The sequence below is a fragment of the Scyliorhinus canicula genome, chromosome 22, assembly GCF_902713615.1.
Source record: "Scyliorhinus canicula chromosome 22, sScyCan1.1, whole genome shotgun sequence".
NCBI classification, from domain to species: Eukaryota; Metazoa; Chordata; class Chondrichthyes; order Carcharhiniformes; family Scyliorhinidae; genus Scyliorhinus; species Scyliorhinus canicula.
The window spans coordinates 3340292-3362148 of NC_052167.1; the positions used below are offsets into that span (position 1 = coordinate 3340292).

At 46.5% G+C, this 21857-nt stretch overlaps 1 protein-coding gene across 3 annotated transcripts in view; it reads left to right on the forward strand.

Annotated features, from left to right (window-relative positions):
- ascc1 (activating signal cointegrator 1 complex subunit 1) overlaps positions 1 to 21857 on the forward strand; it is a 68139-nt gene that overhangs the window by 34571 nt on the left and 11711 nt on the right. For all 3 annotated transcript variants that reach the window (XM_038783263.1, XM_038783262.1, XM_038783264.1), the window contains 3 exons: positions 11878 to 11997; positions 15563 to 15687; positions 18233 to 18312. In XM_038783263.1, coding sequence (XP_038639191.1) covers positions 11878 to 11997; positions 15563 to 15687; positions 18233 to 18312 — 325 coding nt within the window. The remainder of the gene's footprint in view (positions 1 to 11877; positions 11998 to 15562; positions 15688 to 18232; positions 18313 to 21857) is intronic.

Below are 21857 nucleotides of genomic sequence, written 5' to 3' on the forward strand. Positions count from 1 at the left end.
CAGCCGTGTTGAATTGATAATGCTGGAGGGTTACGGATGGCTTTGGGTCAGAATGCTTCTTTACTACTTCCACAGACTCATTGAATGTTTTTGTGTCAGGGGCTGCAGGAAAAGTTAAATTCTTAGTAATGCTGAATGTCGGGGCCTTGCATGCTGTCAAAACGATTACTTTATGCCGATGCTATTGATGGGGACGAAGTAGCACAAGCGTTCAGCATACTGGGGCCAGTCCTCCACGTCCGCATCATAAGACTCTAGCTTCCCAAACAAAGGCATTTCTGGATTTTACTTTCTGCTTTGTTTCTTACCAGCGTTGTCGTCAGGGAGTTTTGAAAAAGCTGCTGAGGGGCGGCACGGTGGCGCAGTGGGTTAGCCCTGCAGCCTCACGGTGCCAAGGTCCCAGGTTCCATCCCGCCTCTGGGTCACTGTCCGTGTGGAGTTTGCACGTTCTCCCCGTGTTTGCGTGGGTTTCACCCTCGCAACCCAAAGATGTGCAGGTTAGGCAGATTGACCACGCTAAATTGCCCCTTAATTGGGAAAAATGATTTGGGTACTCTAAATTTATTAAAAAAAAGAAAAGGCTGCTGAGAATCCTGTGTTCGATTCGCGTTGCCAGTGTAATAATTCCAGGAGGTGCCGAAAGGCCAAATTGGTCTATTTTTTAGCTGAAAGGAATGGTGCACACAAAACAAACATCTGAGCCCAGGACTACCGGGAACAGCTACATTCATAGGTCCTGCTAACGAACCCCAGCTGGGCAGGCCGCCGCCTACTCACCACATGAACTCCTACGAAGCCCATGGGGAGATCAATCAATCATCCCCCATGGTTCTCGTGAGGGTTATCTCACCCCCTTTCTCTTCAATCTGCTTTGGGTCTGTTGGGACTAAGATGCATGGTGACGAGTCAATAGGCAAATTCCTTTGAAAATGAGAGAATAATGTTGAACAATTCAGGGTGATGACAATCCACATTTCTGCAAAGGCTGAATTCATTACAGGGGGTGTGCATAGCTTCATATCGATGTTTTTCAAACTCTTCCGTTTGCGGACTCACCTGAAAATATCAGTGATGTCCCAGGTGCCCAGTGTAAGTATGAAGCCACTCGCAGGGACCCAGAGCACGTGAGTCCGCTGGGGCACTCCTGCGGTATAACGTGTCCTTACAGCAACAGCACTGCTAAGAGATTGATTTCCCCTTTAAAGCAGGGATGATTACACCAGGGCTGCCTTAAGCCAGGAACAAATTGGGGCTTTGTTTTGCAAGGAAAGAAAGACTGATTATTCAACAAAGGAGATTTGTGCACGCAGTACGGATGAGCTGCTTGCTGGTCACACTCGTGATAGGTTTTACAGAATCTTAGTTTGCAAACCTCCATTAATCCTCCAAACTGGAGAGCTTTACAGATTCTCGGTGCGAAGGTAACACAAAATACATTATTAGCGTAACTCGGGGGAATTGTTTTGAAAAAGTTATGCATTTTAGTTAATTGCAGACATTAAAAAAATGCAAAAGAATCTGTCTTCTCACAGATGCTATTCGGCATGGTGCATGTTTTAGGCTTTTTTAGATTTCCAGCATTCACAAGTTGTTTTAAATCTGGATAGATTATTTACCTCTGCCCACTCCCTTCACAAATCCTTCAAAATCATTGTCTTTATGGTTATCCTCACCTTCCTCTTCCTTCCAAACTCTCTCTTCCCTTGACCTCTTGTGCGCAATCTCTTCCTTCCTTTGTCCCAGCCTACCCGGTGGCCATCTCCTCGACCATTAGGCCGCATGGTCTGAATTCTCTCCTAGAACCCCTCTGCTTCTCCACCTCCTTCTCCTTGACGTCCCGACATTAAACCAGGCTTTTTGGGCCAATCCACTCCCTCTCTCTTTTTTAACCTCCTTCAGCCCCCGACAACCCTCCCCAGACCTCTGATTCTCACCTTCTGTATGTGCCTGATTTTCACTATTGGGTGGCTAAGCTTTCAGCTCCGATGGTACTGAGCTCTGGAATCCCCTTCCTAAACCACTCCATCCCTCTTCCTCTTCTCCTTTAAGATATTCCTTGAAACCTACTTCTTTGACCAAGGTTTAATTCATGTGTCCTAATATCTCCCCATGTGGCTGGATTTCAAATTTTGTCCACTAATTCTTCTGTGAAGTGCCTCGGAATGTTTTACAATATTAAAGACTAGATGAACACTAGCTGCTGCTGAGACAGCAGGTGGAGGGGCTCTAGATTTCTTAAGACGTGGAACCCACAGCCTTCCCCGATGCCCGAAGGCAAGATGGGGGGGTGAAGAAATTTGTCCTGCCACAAATTCTGTGATTTGTGTTGAGGGAATGGTTAAAATCTGGTCTTGCAGCCAGTCGCTGGGGGGGTAGTGGATGAACCAACATCCTGTTTTACATTTGACCAGAGGGCATATGGTTTCATAGAATTCCTACAGTGCAGAAGGAGGCCATTTGGTCCATCGAGTCAGCATTGACCCTCTGAAAGAGCAACCAACCTAGGCCCACTCCCCCGCCCTATTCCCATGACCCCATAACCCCACCTGACCTACACATCTTTGGACATTATGGGGCAATTTAGAATGGCCAATCCACCAGACCTGCACATCTTTGGACTGTGGAAGGAAACCAAAGCACCCAGAGGAAACCAACGTAGACCCGGGGAGAAAACGGAAACTTCAAGGCTGAAATTGAACCCAGGTCCCTGGCACTGTGAGGCAGCAGTGCTAACCACTGCCACAGTGCCGTCCCTGTGACACAGGAGTAACGGGTTCTGCAAGGGGTTATATGATTAGGAGGTGGTGAAGGAGATTGTAAGAGGGTGAGGCTTGGGTTCTATATCCAGCCGAGCTGTTGGCAGGGGATTAGTAAACTATTTCTTTATCCAGGCTGGATCGTCTACGTTTTGCTTGGGGGAGTCAGGAAGGGAAGAGGAATCTACAGCATATTTTGATGAAGGGGCATAACTATTTCCAAATCGCGTGTTGCGTTTAGGTCTTTACAGTGCTATTGAGGAACTTGTCCTACATTCATCCTCGTGTTTCTGTTGCATATTCACTACTCTCTGTTGTGCGAACGGTAATAAAGCAACAAAGCCTGCTGAGAGTCACCAGAGGGCATGAATATAAATGAGTGCCAATGTATTCAGTCTCCTGCTTGAGTAAACAGTTTTAAATAGTTTCTTTCCAAGGCCAGTGAAAGATTGGAACAGTATCTCTCAGGAGATTATGACGCACTCTTAAATTGATGTTTGTTAGGCAAGCATCGTGTGGTTTACATGATGAGCACTAACGAGAAGTAAAGTAATTAATGTTAATCGTGCAGTAGGTTAAGCACAGTTCCACCTGTTTCTCATTTATTTGCCTCCATAGAATTAAGGAAATGCTTCACAATATTTTAAGATTGTGCTATTCAACCTTTCTTTCCCGGGGCCCACTTTTGCCAGCCGGCCGACCTTCGTGACCCATGCCAGCCGACCTTCACGACCCACGCCGGCTGACCTCCGCGACCCACGCCGACCGACCTTCATGACAGATGCCAAGGTTCTCTAACCTTTAATGTGAAAGGGGAGCCTGGTTGGTCCTCATGATCACATTCCAATGAGGTTCACAGGAGGAGAGGGCAATGCGCATATCAGTTGCAGAGTTCAGCCAGTTCCTTTGTGCCATTTTCATTTTTGTGAGAACGGAAAATTAGACCTCGCAAATGTAGGTTGTCATGAAGGACAATAGCAACAAAATGCTTGTTTTACTCAGCACTGGATACTCCTGGGGGAGGCTACTCCAGAATGCCGACAGCCTCGTGGGCTTTTGCCATGTTTTTAATGCGCTGTCACTGGTCAGGTAGAGCAGCGTAGTCTTTTCATTTGGAGTCAGCTGTAAGTTAATAACTGATGCTGGGGTCTCAGCCTCAAAAGGAATTTTTTACCCTACACTTCTGTCTCAAAATCTGAAACTTCTCTCAATTGCCAGTACTTGACTGCATATAACACACATGGGCGTTTCATCTTTACTTGCATTGGCACAATTGACAAAACCATACCTCAAGAAATCATCATTATACTGCTTTGTTCCTGAGTTAAGTTTCTTATTTGTAGGTTGTTAACCAGAGGCCTCGGAGCTCTGCACAGAGCTAACACTAGCACTGCTCTCCTGCCCTGGACTCTCCTGAGCAGAGCTCTCCAGCAGATTCTGTTGTGGGATCCTGGCCAGTTGGTACACTGCCTATTTCTGACTCTGGCCATCTCTTACTTGCAAGAAATGCGATTCATCTTCACAGTCCTCTTGCCCTGCTTGCCGGCAGCTAGAAAATGGAAGAAGCTCTCCTCTGTGATTTGGCAACAAAAGCACGTACATACAGGGAGCTTGATGTCAAGTATATGTGCAGGGCGCGTGCCCTGCTCACTGCTGCCACCTCTGGCCGGAAGATTGCACACACCCTAATTTTCTTCTCATTTAAATGGCGGCAGCGGACGCTATTCTCAATAACAATGGCGGTAGCAGCTGTTGGGCGCTACTTCTGGGATCGGGACCCCCATAGGAAAGCCTCTACCAATCGCTCCATCGCCCGACTACAACCACCCCACAGGTCATGCCCCGCTCTTAGAAAAACCCTGTTTTTAAGACCTATTTTCTTTAAATCCGATTAAACCTAACCTGCAGACTTTCTCTATTTAGCAGTTTCACATATTGTAAATAAAAATAAATATCTTTTAATTGCCTGAGTTTTCTGCTTTCCTTCATGCTTTTCTTATTATTTTCAATTGCCACGTTGCCTCACTTGGCAGCACTCTCATCTGTAGATCGGAAGATTGCAGGTTCAAACCTACTCCAGACTCGGAACACCTAATCTAAGCTAACCGTTGAGTGCAGTGCCAAGGGAGTGCGGCACCGTCAAGGGTGCTGTACTTCGGATACGTTGTGAAACATGTTCTGCAGGATAGGAAGCCATTGGAACTGGCGGAGTGGCCACGGTGCTCCAGGTAGGGAACAGAGAGCAGTGCCTCGGAGGTGGACTGTGAAAGAGAGGTACACAAGAGCAATGGAGTGGTCAGAACTAGCGAAGACAGCTGAGGAATTAAGGAGGGAGGTCGCACCATGACCGCAGTGACGTAGGGTATCTTGATAATTGTAGGGTTTTGAAGTTGGAAGGTAACATTGATCGAGGACTTTAGGAAGACCTTTTTCCTGCTGCCAGATAACCTGCTGCTTTAAAGAAAATGTTTTAATTGTCTAACGGCAAATGGAAGATTCCAATATGGCGAGTTAAACCACAGGATCATCGTCTTCAGCAAGGTGAAGTCTACAAGTTTAGAACTGCACGGAGCCGTTCCAAATTCAGTAAACTGTACATCCACCCATTTATTTATTATTTGTTTTATTCCTTTAACAGAGTTACATAGCCAGAGCTCTCAGCTCTTGCCTGCTCCAAAAAGCAATTCATGGTCCCCTCGAGAGAGAGAGAGAGAGAGAGAGAGAGAGAGACTCACCAGATCCAGGTGACTTCACTCACCTGACCTCACGATCACCTTAGCCAAAAGGCCAAGATGCGATCGACGTCCATTTGTGGATGTTAGCACATCTCCGAGACAGAGTTGCAGCCTCTGAAGTCCTTTGCAGCACGCTTTATTTTTTGCAACGCCTTTGCTTATTTTTGTAACTGACAATGTCGCTGAACAATGCAATCCCATCTCTCGGGGATGCAGTCGGTGCAGGCCTGTGTCGCCATTTTCTGCATCAGTCCAACATGTCTGCTGGGGAGTCCTGCAGAAAGCCTCAGTCCTGTTTCGTCTGTGTGGTGAATCATAATAGCATAATTCACACTGTTATCACACATGTTGTACCATGCCTCTGTAAGCTCGGCACACGAGCAGTTGCGCAGCTCTGCCTCTAGGGGGAGGTGTACTGGGAATGTACGGAAGTTTGTACTGGGCCCCACCCTTGGCTCCGCCCATGACTCCTCCCCCCTCCCACTGGTTGTATAAAGCTTGGCAGTCGGAGCCTGCCTGCCAGTTCATCTAGAGTTCATCTCGTCACAGGCAGGCTCTGTTGTAAGACGATTAAAACCACTGTTCACTTCTAACCTCGTGTCGCGTGAATTGATGGTCTCATCAGTCTGCTCATGCAGCTCTTTCCCAGTTGATGGCATAAACTGAACATCCATCGCTTGTAAGCAAAAGTTTAGATGTAGGTTTAATCATAACTAAAGGAGAGCCTAACATTCATACAGCCCCTTCCATAACCTTGGTATACTCCTAACGCGCTCCACAGCCGATCTAGCACTGCTTTTGAAGTATAGTCACCATTGTAACATAGGAAGTACATTAGCTCAAACCTGGGCTTGTGGACTGTGTTTCATTGGAGCTCTTGCCACCCTGTCACGATAACGCAGTTCCCACAGCGGCGGAGCAAGAGAAAGTCTCAAGAAATTCACTGCCATCCCCACCACTTTACCGCGTGTCAGACTGCGCTAAGTGCTCTGAACGAGCGTACTTCAGTCAGATTTCTCCCAAGTTACTTTTGTGGACTCCCACTGACCAGTTCAATAGAATTATACAAGCCTCACAGCAGGGACGGAGGCATGGAGGCAGGTATCTGCGCGGCCGAAGAAACGGGCCACCCAGCATGATTCCATTCTCCTGTCCAAAGCTCTGCAGGTTACTGCACTTCGGCTGCTTATAAATCAGATGTGGTTTTCTGTTTCTACTACCTTTCAGAAGTGGGTCCTCAACCACTATTACCCTCTGTCTGCGTGGGTTTCCTCCGGGTGCTCCGGTTTCCTCCCACAATCCAAAAATGTGAAGATTAGGTGGATTTGCCACGCTAAATTGCCCCTTGTGTCCAGAAGGTTAGGTGGGTTTACTGGGTTACAGGGGTAGGATGGGACTGTGGGCGTGGGCCTAGGTCGGGTGCTCTTTCCAAGGGACAGTACAGACTCGATGGGCTGAATTCCCTCTTCCTGCACTGTATGGATTCTATGGATAGAGACTCAGAAGACGGGGCGCAAATAGTTAAGGAGAATAATGCATGAGTGATAAAAGCAAATTACCATGGATGCTGGAATCTGAAACAAAAGCAGAAAATGCTGGACAAACTCAGCAGGCCTGACAGCATCTGTGGAGAGAGTAAACGGAGCTAACGTTTCGAGTCCGGATGACTCTTTGTCAAAGCTAGCGAGAACTGGAAATGGGGTCAGATTTATACTGTTGCGGAGGTGGGGGAGGTGCAGCGATAGGTGGAGACCGACAGATGTGGACAAAAAAGGCAAAGGGAATGTAAATAGTGGCTAAGAAGGCTGCTGATAGTGGCAATTTGAGATCAGAATGTGTGAATGGCAGAATTCATGATGTGCACTTATGATCTTGCACGTTTTTAGAAAAACTGTTTTAGAACATAGAACAGTACAGCACAGAACAGGCCCTTCGGCCCTCAATGTTGTGCCGAGAATTGATCACCCTACTCAAACCCACCCTATACCCGTAACCCAACAACCCCCCCCCCCCCCCCCTTAACCTTACTTTTATTAGGACACTACGGGCAATTTATCACGGCCAATCCACCTAACCTGCACATCTTTGGACTGTGGGAGGAAACCGGAGCACCCGGAGGAAACCCACACACACAGGGGGAGGACGATCAGACTCCACACAGACAGTGACCCAGCCAGGAATCGAACCTGGGACCCTGGAGCTGTGAAGCATTTATGCTAACCACCATGCTACCGTGCTGCCCCCAACGTGGGTCACGTGGGTTTTGAGGGTCACATTTTTAAAATTCCTTTGATTGAGTTTAAAGATGTTCTCAAATTGGCTCCAGACTACCCGACAGAAGTGTAGATTTCAATCCTCTTTCTCTTACCTCCCGAGGAGACCAGGATGCATTCCTCAGACATATATACACGTAAAATCTAACGAGTGCTCTGAAAGAGTGAACAAAAACTCATAGACTTGATGGCTTTTCCACAAAAGATGCAAACTGATAAGGCACCAAAATGTGTGAACAGCCCATGACCCTTTTCATCACTAGGTAAAGAGATTTTGGATGACTAATGAAATTCCCACTTGCCTAGAAAGTGACTCAGCATTGTTGTATAGGTCACATGATAATGGTGGCCACCTTGTCTTAACCTGCACATCTTTGGGTTGTGGGGGTGAGACCCACGCAGACACGGGGAGAATGTGCAAACTCCACACGGACAGTGACCCCGGGGCAGGGATCGAACCCAGGTCCTCAGAGCCGTGAGGCAGCAGTGCTAACCACTGCACTACCGTGCAGGCCTGCACTGAATTTGGATTATTAATTTTTAATTTTAAAAATAAATTTAGAGCACCCAATTTTGTTTTTCCAATTAAGGGGCAATTTAGCGTGGTCAATCCACCTAACCTGCACATCTTTTGGTTGTGGGGGTGAAACCCACGCAAACACGGGGCGAATGTGCAAACCCTACATGGACAGTGACCCAGAGCCGGGATTCGAACCCGGGTCCTCAACGCCGCAGTCCCAGTGCTAACCACTGCGCCACGTGCCGCCCCTAAATTTGGATTATCCATGATTTATATTTGTAGGTGTTGTTTTATCTTCATTTGTAACTAATCTTTGTTTGTATCTGTTAGTAACATTATCGTTTCTAAAGTAGCTTGTGTGAAATTAACTAACTTTTTCCTTTTCAAGGAAAAAAAGCTTTACCGCTGGGTTAGTTTAAATTGGGGTCCGGTTTAGCTCAGTTGGCTGGACAGCTGGTTCATGATGTGGAGCGACGCCAGCAGCGTGGGTTCAATTCCCGTACCGGCTGAGGTTATTCATGAAGGTCCCGCCTTCTCAACCTCACCCCTCGCCTGAGGTCTGGTGATCCTCAGGTTAAATCACCACCACTCCGCTCTCCCTCCTCAAAAGGGAGTTTATGGTTCTCTGGGATTGTGACAACTTTATTTTCATTATAAATAGAATTCATTAACTCCATAAGTAAGAACATACATGTACACACACACGCATGTTCAAATACATTGGCGGCATGGGGGGGCTCATCGCTGCCTCCCAGCGCTAAGGACCAGTGTTCAATTCTTGCCTTTGGTGACTGTGTGGAGTTTGTACATTCTCTCTGTGTCTGCAAAGGTTTCCTCCCAGAGATGTGCAGGTTAGATGGATTGGTCATAGATGATCAATGCACAGGGTTGTGGGGAGAGGGCGGGAGAGTGGACTTGGGTGGAATGCTCTTTCAGAGGGTCAGTGCAGACTCGATGGGCCAAATGGCCTCTTTCTGCACTGCAGGAATTCTGTGGATGACTTTCAGGAAGCACCTTTAAAGCATCTGTGACACAAGGAATGTCGAAGCAGCAATTGAAGCTAAAGCAGATCGCATTTGTATAGCGCCTTTCATGACCTCTGGCTGTCCCAAAGCACTTTACCCCCAATTAACTACTTTTTGAAGGGTAGGCACTGTTATAATGATCCGAATAGAATTTGTTCATTATGAGCATTCCAGTCCAGTCCATTCACAAGGGCTTCCCTGCATTTTGGGTCCTGCAGTGCACACACATCAGAGATGCACAAAGCTGATTGGTGCTTGGGGGGAGATACAGGGTGTGAAGGTGCACTGTGATGGAGGCAAATTAGGCGAGTTGGGTCCTTTTTGCGAGTTATGCAACGTTATCAGGCTATGTCTTTTCAGCATGTTGGATTTCGGAACGTGCTCTGATTCTTAATCGCTCTGCAGTGGTTTACTGGGTTATGATTATTGTGTGTTAGTCGTTCGGGATATTGCAAAGGACCTGGCGAGACTCTGACATTAAGCAAGAGGCGACCCGATCAATAATACCCTGTAACCTGAATCTTACAGGAGCTGAAATGACACATCACATACAGGTGGTATACTGCATACACAATGACTGTTTAAAACCGTCAAAACGAAACATTGTAAACCTCCTGTTTTCATGCTTTGCCACGCACATACTCCAATTGTATGCAGTAATTTGATTGATATGAGGGCAGGTGGGTTTAGATCCTTCCCCCATTCATACATATCAGCAGCTGTGGTTTCTGAAGTGTTTTTATGCACTCCAGTTTGGGAAGCAAGGATTACGGCTGCATTTTATGGGGAAATGAAACTACCTTGAAATTGCCATTAGAAATTGGGGAACAGGCAATCAACATGCCCCCTGGGAAATTCCACCTCCTTTGGGAAAGGTTGGACCTTAACCCGTTTAATCTAGTTTAGTTTAGTTTAGTTTACCCATTGGAGTTTAGAAGAATGAGAGGTGATCTTACTGAAACGTATAAAGTCCTGGATTTTTGAGAGGCAAGGGAGTCGAGGGTTACAGGGTACTGATAGGAAAGTAGAGTTGAGATCACTGTTAGATCAAATCAGATTTTATTGAATGGTGGAGCAGGCTCGAAGGGCCTATTCCTGCTCCTAAATCCTGTGTTCCTGGGAGGCAGTGCAGGGGAATCCCTGAGGATTTCAGGAACAATGGCATTAATCCATGGCAGTAGTGGAAGCATTTTGAATGGCCATTGCAGTGATCCCACTCAGTTTAAACACCACACACTGACCAGCTGAGCATGTCCGGCCAACCTTTTAAGGGGAATTAGATAAGCATACAATCAGCAAGAATATAAAAAGGTTGTGGGGAAAGGGCAGGAATATGTGATTACAATAGACAAGGCCATTGAAGAGCTATCACCAGATTCACACCTTTGTGTTGTAAATTCTGTGATCCATAATGACTCGTACAAGAGAATGATTCAAAGGATGTGCAAGTCTTTTGTTACTTTTGTACTTTGCATTGACTGCCACTCTTTTGTGTATGCATTGAAGAGGGTGAACTGTGCTGCAATGAGCGTGGTTTCAACAGTAAAAGGACAGTGCTAAAAATAAAGAGTTGGTGGCAATTTAGTATAGATGAAGAAAAACGCACATTAACACGTCACCTTTCGTAATCTCAGAATGTCCCAAAACGTTTCTATGTTTCTAATTAATGACTTTTGGAATGTAATCACTGGTTCAGTGTAGAAGACGTGCAGCCAATTTGCACATGCCAAACTCTCACACATAGCAATGTGATAATGACCAATGGACCAAGTGCTGGTAAATGGAATTGGTGTAGATTGGTATTTGATGGTCAACATAGACATGGTGGGCCGAAGGGCCTGTTTCTGTGCTGTATGAGTATAGTACAGTAGTGTTGGTTGACGGATAAATATTGCCCAGGACCCTGGGAGTACTCCCCTGTTTTTCTTTAAATAGATCCGTGGGATTGTTCACTCCCTCTAAAGAGGGCAGACTGGTCCTCCGTTTAACATCTCGCCTGAAAAATGGCACTTCCAGCAATGCAGTACTCCCTTCGTACCGCACTGCTGGGTCAGCCTGGATTGTGTGGTCAGATCGATTAAACCCACAGCTTTGTGTCACCGATGTGAAAGTGGTACCATTGTCCAAGGCTGCCACATTAAGAGGAAGGTTGAAGGGGTGAACCTCAGAGGCATATAAAGCACAAAACTGGTGAGAGAGCTTTGAATGCTATTCCAATGTTAATAGAAGATGAGGATGCACATTTAAATGAGCGTAAAGGAAGTTAAAATTGATATTGTAAAATATCCAATGGTAGATGATTGAGTCGACTTACCAGGTAAGTCGATGAAGTCAAAGACATTGAAGGACAAATGGCTTTTCCCATTTATTTGTTAGTGGCCTGTTCAGGTCCAGCATGTTAAACAGTTCATGACCCGCCTTTGTATGTTTTGTTTTCTGATGCTCTTGCGGTGCGACTCTGTCTTGGTTAAGTCTGATATCCCAGTCTTTGAGCAGTTGCTGTGGCTTTCCCTCTGTTGAGTGTTTTACTTGGTCTCTGACTGCCTTGCAATGGTCCTTCTCTTCCAGTAAACTTGCTGACGGAAAGCCGCTGGTCGTGAGGATGGAAGGGATTGAATACATGAACGACGACCCAAGCATGGTCGATGTACTTTATGGAAAGATTAAAATGAAGAATGGATCGGACGTGTAAGTGCTGAAGAACCTGACGGTTCATTCTGTCGCTATGTGGTTTCCAGGGAAAGTCGAGTTGGGATTGGTTTCCTGTCTAGGCCGTGGATGTTGAAATAAATTAGTATAAATCGGTATTTGATGGATGTTGAGATAAATACACCCTTCCGCTCTTCCTTTCTCCCACCCAGTAATCAAGCATCTCCTAATTTCCTGTCCAACGGTCTGCAGCAATCAGTGGCTGCAAGAAGGAAGCACCTGTTCATATTGTAGCTGTTTGGAAAACCTTGTTGGGTGCAATTGCAGCAAAAGTGCTTGTGGTCTGGCCTGTGCTGCCTGAAAGGGTGGTGGAAGCAGATTGAGTAATAATTTGCCAGAGGGAAGGGAAAGATTTGCGGAGCTCTGGGGACAGAGCAGGTGAGTGGGACTAATTGGATAGCTACCACAGAGAGGCCGGATGGAACGGCCCACTCCAGTGCTGCGAAATTCTGTGAAATAGTGACTGGGTCCCCCGGCTGCCACTGCAATTCCAAGTAATTCATCTGGACTTGTGATGAAGGAGAAGAAAAAGACTTGCATTTATATCGCGTTTTTCACAACCATTGAATGTCTCGAGCGCTTTGCGGTGAAATTTCTTTCCCTTGTATTTTTTTAATTGGTCCACGGTCATTACCAAGGCTGTTGGTTTTTGGTTTGCTTGGGAATGGGGTTTTGGGGTGGAGGGGGTGCTGACAATCAGAGCAGTGAAACATGTTTTTCGGAAGGCTGGTAAAATTCCCTGAATCTCATAACATTGAGACGGAGTAGAACAGTGGGGGAAGTACTCAGCAGGTCTGTGAGGACGAGAAAAGACCAGTCTGAACCTACTGATCACTTGGTATATTTCCAGCGTTTTCTGTTTTTACTTTACATTTGTGGTTTCCTCTTGGTCTTGCTACAAACCATGGGCCTTGGCTTTATTTATTCAGGGCTGTTGAGTGAAAGGCACAGAAACTGTAAAAATGGCTAAAAGTTGGTCTTGAAGGAAGTGAAACCGACCAAAATGTGTTGCAAACACCCACTTAACCCACTTAAACCTGACTGCCAGCCGAGGACGCTAAAATCAAGGCAGTTGTTTAGAATTGAAACATACACGTGTGATATTGATTTATACTGGTAGGCAAACACACTTCTTGTAACATATAGGGCACGTAAGAGATTGTCGTATGCCTAAGGGCAGCACGGTGGCGCAGTGGTTAGCACTGCTGCCTCACGGCGCCGAGGTCCCAGGTTCGATCCCGGCTCTGGGTCACTGTCCCTGTGGAGTTTGCACATTCTCCTCGTTTTGGGTGGGATTCGCCCCCACAACCCAAAGATGGGCAGAGTAGGTGGATTGGCCAGGCTAAATTGCCCCTGAATTGGAAAATATTAATTGGGTACTCTAAATTTTTTTTAAAAAGAGATTGTCGTGATCCATCAGGTCGTTCCACCCTCTCTCCCTTTCTACCTGCGAGAATGAGGGGACCCGAGCTGAAGACTGCCATAAATCTGTAATTTACTGATCTGGATCCCTGACTGTTTCCTTTCCTGTGGGATAATTCCTGCTCTGAAATATCCCTGCTTATGTTTGGACTCTCAACTGGTTGAGATCCCAGGTCTGAGAGGCACAAATTCCAAACAACTGTTGTAATTGCTGTGGCGATGTCATACCTTACGGTAGTTTAATGTTCCAGCAGTGCATTACCGGACAGTACGATGTTCAGTTTTAGCAATAGCTCCCCAGTCTAAAGCAGTGAATTAGCGGTCAGGCAATGATAAAAGGCATCCTGTTGATAGTTGCTTATTTACATGGAAAATGGAAGTAATTGTCACCTACCTAATAGCTTTGCTGGAGTAGAATCTCTCTCTACTCCAGGGATTTCTGTGTGATGGAACTGTAAGTCTGGTTGGCTGCAGCCTCTGGGTCCCACGTGGTTTTTTTCCGGTGTTGCTGCTTTCCCATCCCCTTACCAGTCAGGTGGCCGGAGAGATTGCTGGGTTTCCGATCTGGGACTCGGAATTGTTTAGGGGCTGCTCCTCCGCAGTAACTCGCCACGATGTAAAAATACCTTCCACCTTGCTTTGTCCACCCACGGGATCAAGTCACAGACATCAATTTTGCTAGGTGTATTCATACTGTGATCATGGCATCTGTGGGACATTTTGCTACTGAAAGCAACTTTACTCATGTTGCTGACAGACTGTTTCAGCCATGTCCTTTAGAATGCACCTGAGTTTGGAACTGTTCATATTGATTTATAAGTGCAGTGTGTATTGGTGTTTTTTATTCCTATGTGGGGTGTGAGTATCGCCGGCAAAACCAGCATTTATTGCCTTTCCTAATCACCTTTGAAACTATGGTGGTGAGCGACCTTCTTCAGCCGCTGAAATCACTCCCTCCACCACCGATGCACATCAGCAACCGTGTGTACCATCTACATGATACACCACAACAGCTCCCCAAGGCTCCTTTGACAACACCTTCCAAACCCTTGACCTCTACCATCTAGAACGACAACAGCAGCAGATGCAAAGGAACAAAACCACCTTCAAGTTCCCCTTCCCAAGCCACAAACCATCCTGACTTGGAAATATTTTTTTCTTTTTTCAAAATAATTTAGAGTACCCAATTCAGTTTTTCCAATTAAGGGGCAATTTAGCGTGGCCAATCCATCTACCCTGCACGTCTTTGAGTTGTGGGGGCGAAACCCATGCAAACACAGGGAGAATGTGCAAACTCCACAAGGGCAGTGACCCGGAGCCGGGATCGAATCTGGGACCTCGGCGCCGTGAGGCAGCAGTGCTAACCACTGTGCCACCGTACTGCCTCCTGACTTGGAAATATATCGCCGTTCCTTTGCTGTCGCTGGGTCTAAACCCTGGTCCTTCCTCCCTAACAACACTGTGGGTGCACCTACACCACATGGACTGCAGCAGTTCAAGAAGTCAGCTCACCACCACCTTCTCGAAGGCAATTAGGGATGGGCAATAAGTGCCAGCCAGTGATGCTCACATCCAATAAAATAAATCTTCTCTGTAGCATCGTGTTACAACTGAATCAAATGTTCGAGGAAGTCAGAGGTCAGAGTGAAATCAACCACAGATTCCAGGTCAGCCACGTGATGGATAGGACATGCGAGCTTTGACCATCACCATCTATAGCTTTAGACTACAATATTCCGGGTTTATGGCGAAAAGGCAGAGAATTGGGGTTAAAAAGTTAAGCATGCCATAGTCAACAAAGTGCAAGGAAGCCTTGATGGGCTTAACAGCAGATTCCAGTTCCTTTGACCCATGAAATAGTGGTAGAGACGTTTCGTTTCCATACTTGTTAATGATGCAAGCTCACAGGCTTTTGGGCTAAATGGACAATGGTTCTTTCCTTATTCCCTCTTCTCCTTTCTACTCCCTAGCAGAATTGGGGGAGGGGGTGGACCTTGAAACAACAGCTGACCAAATCCAACTGTAGGTGAGGTAGGCTGCTGTGAAACATGAATCTGCCATCACCTGGTTTAGGTGCATGTTACTATAGTGTTTCTATAATCTATTATTCCTTTGTGCATAGATTGCAACAGATTGCAGATGGGCTACTGGAGCGATTTGTTGCCTCTGCGATGATGGAGAAGGAATGGGACAAGGTGAAACTCCATGCTACTTTGATGAACACCCTTTTCAGAAGGGACCCGACAGGTATATGTGAAATACTCATCTCACTCCACTCACCGCACTCCATTCACACCCAGTGTGACCAATACTCATCAATGCACCCAAAGGATTTTAACATGCCAGCATGTAACATTTTGTTTCAGAATTTACAGTGCACAAGGAGGCCACTCAGCCCATCGAGTCTGCACCGGCCCTTAGAAAGAGCACCCTACCTAAGCACCCCCCCCCCCCCCCCCCCCCATCCCCGTAACCCAGCAACTCCACCCAATATGCTGTATGGATCATGATATTAACCCCTTAAGTGTTAACGGTACTGCTATAAAGATGCTTCACAACATATGGATCAACATCTGCAGTTAGAAAAGGCGAGTTACTATTTCAGCTTTAGAATCACAACAATAAGGCCGTTCGGCACATCGACTCTGCGTCAAGCCTTTTGAAGAGCAATCCAGTTGTCTCACTCCCTTGATCTTTCTTCATTTCCTCGCCATTGTCTTCAATTTCCTATCGGACAGCGCGCTTCACACCCCGTCACGCTTCAGTTCTGATGTGGGGCTTGCAGCTGAAGTGTTAACCTTGCTTCCTTAATGGCTTATGTGTAGTGAAGTCTCATCAAATGCAGAAAGACATAGGGAGAGATCTATCGGCCCCATTCGTCACAGACACAAATCCTTATATGGCCATTAAATCTCGCGAGAGGGCCAGAACAGGATTTCCACCGGCAAGCTATGGGTTTTAGATTTTCTCCACCTACCGCCGGTGACGTAATCATGCTTATTTCCATTAATTGATTGATTTATTGTCACATGTATTGAAGAACAGGGAAAAGTATTTTTCTGTGGGAAATGCACACAGTACGTATATAGCAGATAAAAAGAATAATCGACAAAGTACATTGACAAATGTTACATCGACAAACAGTGATTGGTTACAGTGCAGGACAAGGGGCCAAACAAAGCGAATACATGAGGAAGAGCAGCATGGTGCGTCGTGAATAATGTTCTTACAGGGGACAGTTCAGTCCGAGGGAGAGTATTTGAGGAATTTAGTACATTTAAATGTAATTAAACAGCTTTACGCCTTAGCGTATGCCCATGTTGGATCTCACTTCGGTGCAAATCAATACTGGTTTACAAAAGCGGAAACCAATCATGGTGGCCACGCTGCGAATGCAGAAGTGTCTGGAAGTCCCAGGGTTTGAGGGTCAAGGCTGGGCATTGCACCCTGACAGTGCCAAGTGGGCCCGGCCCGGGGGGGGGGGGTTATGTGTGGTGGGGCGGGAGAGGGGAGACCCCTGATGTCAGTGTAGGCCGGGGAGCATGGATGGGCCTTGCTGGCTCTATCAGGCTCCGCCCCTCCAGAGTGATGGCATAAACCCCTAAATGCCAGAAAATCTGGTTTTAAAAACTCAGCCATGTTTCTGCAGAGAGAATTTGGGAAAATTCTGCCCGAATCGTTTATGGTTTCATTAAAAATGCTAGTTCGAGAGAACCATCCTTTTGCACAAGCTCGTCCTAATCCACTTTGTGCACTCTGGCTCTCGTCAAATAAATTATTTCACGTCGTACCTTGCTGTGATGCATGGATTAATTCAGGAGGTACGTGTATTAAGTAGGGTAACATGGCCCAAAATATGTACCTTCAGCTCCTCCGGTACATAGATAAGGCACACAATCTTATTCTGTGGTTTGCTGGAGAGGGCGAGGGGTTGGATGCTGAGATCAGTGTCGAGCTGCCTATTTGTTTTAGGCCCCCAACAAACAGATGAAATTTTAATCCCTTTTTATCTGACCTGAGACTTGTTTTCTTTTGGTGTTTTGATAAGATTAGTGTTCTCTCTCTTTCTCTGAGGTTGCTCGGGCTGTTTTCAGAGTTATGATAAACCCGCATTGACGTAAATCACCAGTGAAGAGTGATCAGTTTGAGTGAGCAGCTGGTGGGTGAGGCGCACCTGTTGACGCTGCCGCGCAGCCAGGAGCTGGTGCCTGCAAGAGGGAGGGAGATATCTGGCACGGGGGTATCAGTAGCTCGGGCTTCAGTGTCTGCCAATGCAAAAAGCTGTCAATGACAGAGTTGTGCAGACTGGCACGTTCCAAGGTCCAGGCCAGTATGCTGAGGGATGCAATTACACTTTCGAAGCTGCCGCAAAAGCTCAATCGGGGAAGGCCCTCCTCCCATAGCATACCGAAGGGTTGGCAGCAATATTTTCAGACTGTCTATTTAGCACAAAATGTATATTGTAAATATAGGCTGCAACTGAGGTGCCTCATTACCCTTACAGAGTGCCACATACTGAAATGAAAAAAATTGAACTTTATGTAATTTAGGACTGTTAACTAAATTTAGATATAAATATATTTGGGGGGAATACAAAAGGGATATCAATGCTGATGCCACAGCATCTGAGTTTTACACGGGTGATGGGGGGGGGCAACAAATGAGAGGTACAGTGACATCCGCTTTGTTTCGGGGCTGCAATAACCTTTGCAGCACCCCCCCCCCCCCCCCCCCCCCCCCCCCTCGGAGCTCTGATCATCTTTGAATAACGTAAACCTTTGTCAATTTCTAGTGGAAGGTCGAACCAGCACCGCACCGGGGAAGCAGAATCTGCGTGAGAGAGAGTCCTTTGATGCAAGAAATGTATTAAAGGTTAGTAAATTGGTCGCACCAACTGCAATTAGGGAATTTTCATTTCTCCTTGGCAGTATTGTAGAATGTGAAATGCATTGTGAAAAATACTCTGAACAGATCCCAATTGAGCCTGTGGGCAGATACAGTGGTGAATCATATAAAACAGGCATGTCCCAGGTAAACCTCCTGCTGAGATTGGCTGTGGCTCATAGATTCCATGGAATCCCTGCAGTGCAGAAGGAGGCATTCGGCCCATCGAGTCTGCACCGACCCTCTGGAAGAGCACCCTATTCCCCTGTAACTCCACCTAACCTGCACATCTTTGGTCTGTGGGAGGAAACCAGAGCACCCAGAGGAAACCCACGCAGACATGGGGAGAACATGTAAACTCCACACGGTCACCCAAGGTTGGAATCGAACCTGGGTCCCTGGCGCTGTGAGGCAACAGTGCTAACCACTTGGTTTGGGTTCATTAATTGATCTCAGTTCTCAAAATTGACTTCAAGACTCAAACTTGTTTTCTTCCCAATACATTGAGGCGTAGACGTCAGTCGTGGCTCAGCGGGTAACCTTTTTGTCTCTGAGTTGGAAGGTTGCAGGTTCAATTCGCACTCCAGTGACTTGAGCTGAAGGAGTGTTCTGCTGATGGAAATTCCATCTTTCAGAGGAGATGACAAACCATGGAGCCCCTCAAGTGGACATAACAGACCATATGACAATATTCTGAAGAAGGGCAGGCTAGTTCTCCCGGCGACCTGGGGAACATCTATCCCCCAATCAGTACTTCAGTACTCAACAATGTAGGGCAGCACCGTGACGTAGTGGTTAACACTGCTGCCTCAGGGTGCCAAAGATCCGGGTCACTTTCCGTGTGGAGTTTGCCCACTCTCCCCATGTCTGCGTGGGTTTCGCCCCCACAACCCAAATGATGTGCAGGCCAGGTGGATTGGTCAAGCTAAGTTGCTCCCTGATTGGAAAAAAGGAATTGGGCACTCTAAATTTAAAAAAAGAGATACTATATAGATGCAAGTATTTCTTTCTCTATAAATTCAGAATAATTGCATTTTAGTGGCAGAATTATCAATGGAAATCACATCTGACAATGTGAACAGTGGACAGTGGTCCATTGTTTCAGTTCTAAGGGATGTCAGTTTAGTCTCGTTGCTGAGTCAGAAGGTTGAGAGTTTGACTGCACAGCAAGCTGTGAGCAGATAAACTCAACTGGGGGAGTGCTGCCTTGTCAAAGGTGCCTTTCTTCAAATCAGACATTAAATTGAGTTAAAATTGCCTGTGAAGGTGGATATTAAAGATCCTAACCACTATTCAAAGGGGAGAATGGAATTGTCTCAATTCCTGGTCAACATTCCCCTCTCAGCTCACATCACCAGGGAGATTATTAACTGACCATTCAGCTTGCAACATGCTTCAGAAGAATCACTGCCATATTTACATAGGAAATTCACCTGAGGAAGGAGCAGTGCTCCGAAAGCTAGTGATTTGTAACAAACCTGTTGGACTTTAACCTGGTGTTGTAAGACTTCTTACTATATTTACATAGGTAATAGTCTCTGCATTGCTATAAAATACAATGGGGATATTTTTAGAAATTTTTTTTTTTCCAATTAAGGGGCAATTTAGCGTGGCCAATCCACCTGACCCTGCACATCTTTGGGTTGTGGGTGTGAGACCCATGCAGGCACGGGGAGAATGTGCAAACTCCACACGGACAGTGACCCAGGGTTGGGATCGAACCTGGGACCTCGGCGCCGTGAGGCAGCAGGGCTAACCTCAATATAAATGCATGTTCTCAAAATGACCAATGTGTTTTATTTCTGATTGCCTCATGCATGCTTCACTGTTTAATTTTCTTTTCTTTTCAAATTTCTCCCCTATGCTCCCCTGTTCATCAGCTGAATAGGTGAGGTGGCAGCCTATTCCACTATTGCCTGATATGCAGATGGCCACGAGGAACTGCACGAAGGCAACCAGAGGAGGGGAGGGATGGTGTTGCTCCATTTGAGTAATCCGAGCCAAGATTCTGAACTTGCTATCTGGGCGTTGTAAGAAGGATTCCCCCTTTCAGTCCTACTCCACACAGCTCCTTGTTGTTGAGGAATTTAGTGACAGGGTACAGATGTTGCGCGTATGTTTCCCCTCACAGGGAATCCAGAACTAAGGAACGCAGTTTAAAAATAAGAGGTCTGTTCTTTAAAACGGAAATGGGGAGGAGTTCTTTCGCTCAGAGGGTCGTTCGTGTTTGCCGCTCTCTTCCACAGAGAGCAGTGGAGGCTGGGTGACTGAATATATTCACGGCTCAGTTAGATAGATTTCGATTGACAAGAGAGTCGAGGGTTATGAGGGACAGGCAGGAAAGTGGAGTTAAAATCACAATCCTATTAGCCATAATCTTATTGAATAACGGAGCAGGCTCGATGGGCCGAAGGCCTTCACCTGCTCCTACTTATGAGGTGCAGGGTGTCTCAAAGCTCACTGAGCCCGATCAAGCAACAGAATTGTCCAGGGAATTGTTCACAGACAGGGAAAAGTGTGATTGCGATCTTTCATTCTGTGAAAGATAAACTCAGATTGCAGTTCCAGTGCAATGAAATGCCATCATACTTGACGCTGAAGCCATAACGAAAATAATTACAGTTCGCTCTTAAATGGGTAAAAACTGGAAGGTTTGATATCAGACTTAACAAGGAATTCTTACATAGTCGTAACACAGGCCTTTATACGCCCTATCCACAGGTAATTGGAGAAGATGGTGAAAGTAGAACTCAGCAATTGTTTGTTAAAAGTCAAAGCATTTTGGAAGCAACTGTTCCTTGACACCAAATCGGGGAAACACAAAAGCAACTGAGCAGCATTAAAATGTTATAATTTATATCATAAACAATATTATTGTGAGGACAGCACGGTGGCGCAGTGGGTAGCACTGCTGCCTCACGGCGCTGAGGTCCCAGGTTCGATCCCGGCTCTGGGTCACTGTCCGTGTGGAGTTTGCACATTCTCCCCGTGTTTGCGTGGGTTTCGCCCCCACAACCCAAAGATGTGCAGAGTAGGTGGATTGGCCATGCTAAATTGCCCCATAATTGGGGGGGGAAAAATTGGGTACTCTAAATATATGAAAAAAGAAAGAAAAACAAACAATATTATTGTAATAAATAAAGTAAGCGCAGAGTCAACCCGAAGGAAATAACAGATTGGAGGCTGGATTCTCCAGAAATGGGGCTGTGTCCCCACGCCAGCATAGAAACGCTGGAGTTTTATTCTGGAGATTCCTTAATAATATTAGCAGCTATTCACCTACCTGCAAGGGGCTGACAGGGCCTCGGAGTGCTTCTTGCAGCTCAGCTGATCAGTGAATATGGGCTGCCGCACTCCCGGTTCCGAGTCCGTGCATGGCGGCGGCCTCGCCGAACGCGATGGCGGACTCAGCTGACGCAGCTCGACGAGGAAAGAAGGTCCCAACAATCAGCTCCCCGCCGCTACATATAACACGCCCGATCGCCGCCCATAAGGCCCCCCCACCCCTCCCCGTACTTGATGCCCCCGCCAGG